The 7932-nt window shown below is 55.0% G+C and overlaps 4 protein-coding genes across 4 annotated transcripts in view; 1 reads left to right on the top strand and 3 right to left on the bottom strand.

The window, feature by feature from the left end:
* Positions 1 to 623, bottom strand: part of ACA1_195420 (ATPase/histidine kinase/DNA gyrase B/HSP90 domain containing protein) — a gene marked incomplete at both ends in the record, with an annotated part of 2483 nt that extends 1860 nt beyond the window's left edge. The window contains 2 exons of the mRNA XM_004353216.1: positions 26 to 146; positions 256 to 623. Of these exons, the coding sequence (XP_004353268.1) occupies positions 26 to 146; positions 256 to 623 (489 nt within the window). The remainder of the gene's footprint in view (positions 1 to 25; positions 147 to 255) is intronic.
* A 417-nt stretch (positions 624 to 1040) lies between these two features.
* Positions 1041 to 1508, bottom strand: ACA1_195410 (uncharacterized protein; the record flags this gene model as incomplete). The annotated part of the gene is made up of 1 exon (XM_004353215.1): positions 1041 to 1508. One exon carries the CDS (start codon positions 1506 to 1508, stop codon positions 1041 to 1043), a length of 468 nt encoding a protein of 155 aa, XP_004353267.1.
* Positions 1509 to 1955: 447 nt separating this feature from the next.
* On the bottom strand, positions 1956 to 5494 carry ACA1_195400 (uncharacterized protein; the record flags this gene model as incomplete). Its single annotated transcript, XM_004353214.1, has 13 exons — positions 1956 to 2251; positions 2355 to 2544; positions 2694 to 2836; positions 3008 to 3134; positions 3201 to 3277; positions 3384 to 3442; positions 3516 to 3603; positions 3703 to 3918; positions 4056 to 4210; positions 4331 to 4448; positions 4619 to 4889; positions 5071 to 5229; positions 5414 to 5494. 13 exons carry the CDS (start codon positions 5492 to 5494, stop codon positions 1956 to 1958), a joined length of 1980 nt encoding a protein of 659 aa, XP_004353266.1.
* Positions 5495 to 5780: 286 nt separating this feature from the next.
* On the top strand, positions 5781 to 7916 carry ACA1_195390 (golgi family protein, putative; the record flags this gene model as incomplete). The annotated part of the gene is made up of 10 exons (XM_004353213.1): positions 5781 to 5817; positions 5932 to 6218; positions 6277 to 6303; positions 6367 to 6637; positions 6729 to 6813; positions 6923 to 6980; positions 7082 to 7275; positions 7418 to 7518; positions 7651 to 7742; positions 7857 to 7916. Coding segments are annotated over 10 exons (1212 nt in total), but the record flags the coding sequence as incomplete, so codon positions are not given.
* Positions 7917 to 7932: the final 16 nt, after the last annotated feature.

Raw genomic sequence — 7932 nt, 5'->3', positions numbered from 1 at the left:
TGAGCGCCCGCGCTGGTTCTTCGACCTGGATCCCGCTCGAGCGCGTAGAGCCCAGCAGAAAGAGGACGGCACCCTCGACCAGCACCAGCGCCAGGCCTATCAAGCCGCCTTCGACGCCCATCGTGAACGATAAGATCTTTGGCACCCTGCATACACAAGACGTAGCACCACCCTCAACATCTTGTTCAATCGATTTTTACTCCATTCGTGTAGAACATGTTTTAGTGGGAAGGGGGGGAAAAGGATAATATTTACCAGCCGAGCCACACGTAGATCTCTGGGACGAGACCGTAGTGGAGGCACGCGAAGAGGGTTGTAAAGTTGATGACGCTGGTGAGAAGGAGGGCTGCCCTGACGAAGTCGTGCTTGACCCGCAGCAGGTAGAGGGCGACGATTTCCAGCGGGAGCACCGCGGCCAAGGAGAAGGTGGACAGGGTGCCGAGGCCCAGTAGTGTCAGGTGCAAGGTGGCCAGCACCAGCGCCATGATCTGCACCATCACAAACTTGCGGATGTCTTCGGCGCTATGCGACTCAGCGTAGCCGGCCGGCAGCACAAAGGCTAAGTGCGTATCTTCATCGCCCACCTCCTTTTCGTAATCAATCCCTTGGTGATTGTTGTTCATCGTCTTCATTGCCTGTGAGTGTGATGGTGATAGTGATGGTGGTGCTGTGATGGTGATGATGTTGTTGCTCTTGGCCGTTGGTTTGAATGCTCTAGACCGTTTGCGGGCGGATGGAGAAGGCGCTGAGACTGCTAATGCGCGGCCTTGATTGGTTGGCGAAGAGCCAGCGAAACAGGCACGCCATACAACTCCGGTCGCTCACGTCACGCCCTTCCGCTGGTGTACCTAAAAACCGAAGTCGAGGTTGGATCAGCATCTCCACCTACCAGAATGAATGATTCTGCAGACTAGGGCCAAACCAAACTGGGATCAGCCCAAAGTTGGCCAGAGGCAAGCCAGGACGCCTTCCCGTACCCCCTAGTTTCGGCCAAACAGTGACTCTAATTGCAACTATAAAAGGAAATTACCCAATTTCATTCAATATAATTCAGCTTGGGTGGGGTTGCTGGGAATGGCAACGGTGGACCAGCGGCCCTTGGCGCGAGCTTCGTAGAGTGCCCGGTTGGCGAGAGAGAGCCGGAGTGCTAGGGGTTCGAAGGCATTCCACAGACGCGCGGTCGTGGCTCGGTCGGTGTTGTCCGGCGTGTGGTTGGCGATGTTGAGCGCCAGCGTGGCGAGCTGGCGATTTTCGTCGGCCAACTGATCGAGGGGCATGTGTGTCTTCATCTCCGCGGGCTTGTCCAGGACCTGGACGGTGCCGGTCAGCTCCTCGACCAGGCGACGGAAGGAGGTCACGCTCAGGCCCATCGACTCCAGAACGGGCAGGGGGTGCGCCGGCTGCGGGCGACAGCACTCATCGGCCATCTTTTCCCCCTCGGCCGCGAGCAGGCGCAGGCGCATAGTCTCTGCTTCGAAGGGGCTGAGCTTCTCTGGAGTGGTTGTCATCTTGTGTGGTGTGTGGTGTAGAATAAGTGGTCCCTTCTGCCTCTGTGCACTATTATACCTGGTCTGGCACAACACCAGAAATTCAGGAGACTTTTTGGCGGACAACTCCGACCGTGTCGGGGAGGTCGCTGTGGTGGGCTGGTGATTTTATCGAACGCGCCCCCACGATATCCATCTCCTTGATAGTGATATCTTCATAGTAATAACTGATAGTTAAGGAATTGTTGTTTGATTTCTTGGGAACCGCTCAGCCCCTCGGGGGACCAAAGACGAAATGCAATGGATTATTAGTACCTTTCATGGTGCGCCGCTGTACCACTTCAAGGCTCTTCGTCCACCAGCCATTGTGGGTCAGTCTCCTTTCGCTTCCGAATAAAGAAGGAAAGAATAAAAAAGAACGAATCAAAAAAGAGTGTTTTAATAATAAAACAGACAGAAAGTTGGCAATCAGATACGGACGGTCGTGCTCATGAGGTCGTCCAGGTCGTCGAAGTCGTCATCGTCATCGTCGTCCCAGAAGTCGTCGTCGTCGTCATCGTCGTCATCGGAGTCCGAGTCCATGATGGCCAGCTTGCGCATCTCCAGCGCACCCCGCAGCGTGTCCTGGAGCGAGGTGAACATGCCCAGCGAGTCGCCCAGCGCGGGCGGAGGAGGCGCCGCCAGCTTCTGCTTTTCGACTTCGGCCGGGTCCACCTTCTTGAGCTTGGTGCCCTTCAGCTGCGCCAGCAAGCCACCCATCGAACCTTCAAGCCAAACGACAATCAAGCGACCAATGAGCTCCATAGAGACACAGCACACGACCGCACACGCACGCGATAGTAACTGAGAGAGGCAGGTGTAGTATACCAGATTCTTCGGCTTCCTTTTCGAGTTCTTCGGTACGCTTCTGGATGGCGGCCTTCTTCTCCTCTTCGATTTGCTCGGCCGTGCGCTGGTCGACCACGCTGATGGCCTCCATGCCCAGCTGCTCCAGCAGCTGCGACAGCTCGTTCTGGCAGCCCTGCAGCGGCGTATCTTCCGAGTGCCTGCCCGCCGCCTGCACAAAGCCCACAAAAGAAATAACCAAATGTAAATAATGATTTATAATTTTACCATCAATTCATCTCTTTCTAAACAAATCATTGAAGAACAAAATAATAGAATTAACAAAATGATTTGGAAAAAAAGAAGAGAAGTTTTGCATACCGCGGCGAGAGCAGCGGCGATGGAGGAGAGACGGGTTTTGGTGTCCGAGATGAGGTCTTCGCTCCGCTTGAGCCTCTCCTGCGCCTCCGCGTGCTCCTTTTGCAGCATCTCGAACTCCACCTGTCGCTGGATGCGCAGTTGCTCTGAGTGGTTTCAGTGTCGGGCTTGTCAGTCGTGACCGTCGTCTGATGGAAACGAAACATACATCGCGCACGCACGCACGCACAGCACGACACGACACGACACGACACGACACGACACGACACGACACGACACGACACGACACGACACGACACGACACACGTTGTACGAACCTTGTTTCTTCCATTCCTCTTCTAGGTTTACCATGGAGGTCAGGAAGTTGGTGAGCTGTGAATCGATCTTGATCTCCTTGGCCTCCAGATCCATTTGCCTCGTCAGCCGCTTCAGCTTCTTCGTTTCCTGTTGCAATCAAAGAGTTCCCCATCAGCTCGAAAAGCTTGCGTTGCGTTGCGTTGCGTTGCGTACCTGAAGCATCGCGGCATCCTGGGGTGTCTGGATCATGCTACCGCGACGCGAAATTGTGATACCACTCCCCTCCAGCTCTGTTTTTGTTTGGGGGGCGGAGGGGGGGAACAGTTACGATCCAAGCACACACGCAGACACACACGCGCACGAGAGGCGCGTGTGAATGACACATGGGTGACGAACCCTTGAGAATGAGCTTCTTGGTACTCTTCCTCCGCTTGCGCGCGAGTGCACGCTCAGCTCTGATGATTGTTAAATGTAATGTGTTATGTTATCTAATAATATGTTATGTTTTGATTGGTTGATGGCGCGTACCGCTGCTGCCGCATTTCGTTCGCCTGGCGGATGGCCTCCTGCATATCGGCCAGCGAGGAAATCTTGCCGTCCTTTTTCATTTGCTCCACTGTCGCATTCGGAACCGTTTAACACACCTTCACCATGCAACGCAGGCACCCGCACCGACACACACACAAAGGATTGGAAAAAAAGAAGTGATGAGTACCCTTGGCCATCATCTTTTGCTCGCGGGCCTCTCGGCGCGCCCTGCGCTGCTCTTCGAGATCTTTCATGAGCGCCTGGAGTGCCTCGGGGCTCAGCTCCTCCCTCTGAATGCCTCTCTGCGCGAGCTGCCGCTTGATGGCGAGTTCCTCCTTCAGCTTTTTCAGCGCGTCCATCTTCTCTTGCTTGCGCGCCTCCAGGTTCGCCAGCATCACCGCACCTACAATTTATTTTATAACAAAAAAAAATTTCGAAAATGTAGGTCTAAGTAATTGAATAAAAATATACAAATCTATAAAGATTACTAACAAATGTAAACATAATAATTGTTAAAAAAGAAAAGAGAATGGCGCGTACTGCCATCGCTGGCGGGAGGCGCGAGGAAGGGCTTGTCCTGTTCGCCCAGGCGGCTGAGGAGCACAGCATTGACCGGCGGAGGAGTCGAGCCCGCGGGAAGACACCGCCCGGAGTGACTCAGCGGCGAAGGAGGTCTGGTTCGCGCCGGCACCTCTCTGTGTGGGGGGAGCGAAGATGAATCTTACATGCACACACGCACGCGCACGCGCACACCGCACACCGCACCCGCACACCGCACCGCACACGCGCGCAGAGAAAGTTGCTGGGGCAGGTACGGGGGAGTGGAGTGAGAGCTGCGACGTTGGGCAAGTGCGACCTTTTTCTTCTTCCACTGGAGCAGAATGGTCTGTTTGTGCGATTCGGGAAGCGATCCCATCTGATCTCGCTGTGCATCTGCGGACACGACACACGACACGCACATGTGATCACACAACACAAAACGCAACGCACGACACGCGCATATCACACAACACACAATGCAACACACGACACACATGACACGCAAAGGAAAGTCAGAAAAAGACAGCCAACTCCCAGGGAGTTGAACGCAATCAGAAGCGTACCGGTGAATTTGAGGTCGTTCATCATCTCCTCGAATTCGGTGGCGAGATCGACGACGGTGACTTCGGTGTCGCGCGGGCTGAGCGGGCTCGAAATGATCCGGGGCGAGTTGGAGGCGGTCACGGCCGACGGCGGCGCGGTCACCGTCAGGATCGGCGTACCCGGCCTGCTGTCCTTTTCTTTCTTTTCCTTCTTTTCCTTCTTTTCTTTCTTTTCCTTTTTGTCCTTTTTCTCTTTGCCCGCTTCCTGCGCTTCGGGCGGACTCCCATCGGCCTGCACACACGGCACGCACGACACGACACGACACGGCACGACACACGACATACGACACACAACACACACACACACACGACACCACACGATGATGAGAGTTTGACGGCAGGCGATCGCCTCGTGCCGACGAATCAGAGAACGAAGAATGATAAAATAATCACGAGGCACAGCGCACACATACCCTAGACCGAGGGCTGATCAGCGAGCCGGCCGAGGGAAGCACGGGCGCAGAGGAGGCGAGCTTGGGCGACAACGGCGGCGGTGTGCTCTTGCCCTGTCGCTTGGCCTCCAGGTCGGCCTTCAGCTTCTCCAGCGCAGCCAGGGACGTCGTGTTGGTCGTCTGCAAACGCAACAAACAAAACCAACACAAATTTAATTCCTGCTGGTGGCATGACAACGCCATTTTGCACCAACATTTTTATTTATTTATTTATGTAAATACACTTATTTATGTTTATAAATGATTTGATTTCGTCCTAAAATAACAAGGATTTATTTCCCCGCACATGAGGAAGGGGAGGGACCTTGAGGCGAGGCAAGGAGGTGGACTGGAGGATTCTTGCCCGCAACTCATCTTGCTTTGTCTTCACGTCTTCGGACGACATCTTTCTGGCGTTCTATTTGCTTTGTTTCTGGGTGGCAGGAAGGCGAACAAGGGCAATGCAGAGCTGTGGCCAGGTCGTGTGGGGAGAGCTAGGTTCTTGTTGCGGCTGCCCGGGCAAGCATGCGACAACCAGGGAATGCGGCCAATGTTCTACTTTTAGTTTTATTTTGGGTTTTCTTCAAAGAAACAACGAGAAAACTTAAAAGAAAAAAGAGGAAACGCTTTTTCTTTTTGATTCACAGCTGATTGATTGGGTGATCATTCCCTGAGCCACAGCGCAACTCATGATGGACATGGACACTGAGGGGGACAACTCAGAGGAGGGTACTCTATCTGCTCCAAAACAGTTTAATCCGGATTTTGCGTTGAGCCCCCATTCGATGCCACTTCTACTTCTTCATCTTACTAATCGTGCCGTTCACACGTGTGTGCGTGTAGTGCTGCGCACGCGAGAGGAGAGCGAGCGGTCGCTGCTGTCGCTCATCCTGCCGCGCTACGCGGACATGGCCATGGGCGGCCACAGCGACGCCGACGAGCAGCTGCTGACCGAGTACGAGTCCTACCTGTCCTCCCTGTCGTCGGCCACCTTCCAGCAGCTCATGAAGGAGCCCGAGAAACTGCACGACGAGTCCGAGAAGATGAAGAAGCAGATGCAGGACCTGGCCTTCACCAACTACAAGGCCTTCATCCAGACCTCAGAGTGCATCCGCGGCATGAAGCAACAGGTGTGTCGTGTAGTGTCGTGTCGTGTCGTGTCGTGTGTGTCGTGTGTTGTGCTCACAGGTGTTGGTGGGAGGGCAGGTGGCGGAGGTGCGCACGCTGGTCGGCGGACTGGAGACGGCTCTGCCCAGCCTGAGCAAGGCCTGCGAGCAGTTCTGTAAGACGGCGGTGGAGATCACGGCGCAGCGGGCCGCCACCCAGAACACGCTCGACCACCACACCAAGCTCATGGACATTCTCGAGATTCCAGAGCTGATGGAGACCTATGTGCGCTCGGAGCTCTACGACGAGGCGCTCCAGCTGGAGGCCTTCACGCACGGGCTCAAGAAGAAGCATCCCGACATTCCGCTGATCCAGTCGATCGCCACTGATGTCGACAAGTCGCGAGAGATGATGATTAACCAACTTCATCACAAACTGAGAGGTACCCTCCTTGACACACACTCGACACACCCGACACACACGACGCACACGACGCACACGACACACACGACACTAACGTTTGCCAATGACAGACAACATGGCTCTGCCTGGCTGCCTGCGTGCGATATCTCACTTGCGGAGGATGAATCTGTACAACGAAACACAGCTTCGCATCACGTACGGCGCCTCCCCTCCCCACCAGGCGCGATCCAGTTCTTCGAACCGGGCCAATTCTCACCTAAACAAAATTGTTGCGATTTGGTTGATCCAGATTTTTAAAGAGCAGAGACGCGTGGCTGCATTCCGTGATCGATGCCGTGCCCACCACCAACCCCTATACCTACGTACGTGACACACGCACACGCACGCACCACCGCACACGGGCAGCGACACGACCAACGTTACTAATCGAACGTGTGCTGTTATGCCGCTTTGATTGGAACAGTTGAACAAGCTGATCGACAGCTGTAGGGTGCATGTCTTCGACATCATCACCCAGTACCGGGCCATCTTCCCGGACGACAACCTCGCTGTGGCGGCGGCGGCGTCCTCCGCGCCCCGCGAGAGGGAGTCGGGCGTGGGCATCCTCCACAGCTGGCTCACCCAGAAGATCTCCGAGTTTGCCGACACGCTCAGCATGTACCGTCCATCTTGCTCTGTTGTGCTTCCTGCGAGCTGCTAACACACACACACACACACACACACACACACACACACACACACCGACATACGACACACGCACACACGACACACCACACGACACACGGACGCACGCCGTTAGATATTTGCCGGAGGTGAAGGAGGGTGCGCTGGTCGGTAACATTTTGGAGCAGAGCATGTACTACGCCACCTCGCTGGCCAGGGTCGGGCTCGACTTCAGAGGTCCGTCATTACATCGACCTCCTGCTCCCACCTTACCTGCATCCCCATTGGCTCATGTCTGCACGTGTGTGCGGTTTTGCGTGTGGGTGTGCGGTTTTGCGTGTGCGTGTGTGCGTGTGCGTTACACAACAGGACTGCTGGGCCCGATATTCGAGCATGCGGTGTACAACCTGTTCTCCTCGTTCGTACAGACCGCTGTCCTCCGCTTCTCTCAGACTCTCAAGGTTTCTTTCCTCTTCTAGAGAGAACATTATTCTTATTATTTTATATTGCCAATTCAATTCTTCTTACTATTTCCGCTCTCATCCTGCGCTTGCCGCGATTTAAATCGCGTTCAGGCGCAGAAGTGGGTGGCGCCGTCGCGAGCCCTGGCCGCGGCCATGCTGACGGGCCTGGACAACGGTAAGTGGGGGC

Source organism: Acanthamoeba castellanii, assembly GCF_000313135.1.
Source record: "Acanthamoeba castellanii str. Neff unplaced genomic scaffold scf7180000084752, whole genome shotgun sequence".
In the NCBI taxonomy this organism is placed as follows: domain Eukaryota; phylum Discosea; order Longamoebia; family Acanthamoebidae; genus Acanthamoeba; species Acanthamoeba castellanii.
The sequence above is the reverse complement of the archived record's forward strand: the minus strand, read 5'-3'. Positions and strand labels throughout refer to the sequence as shown.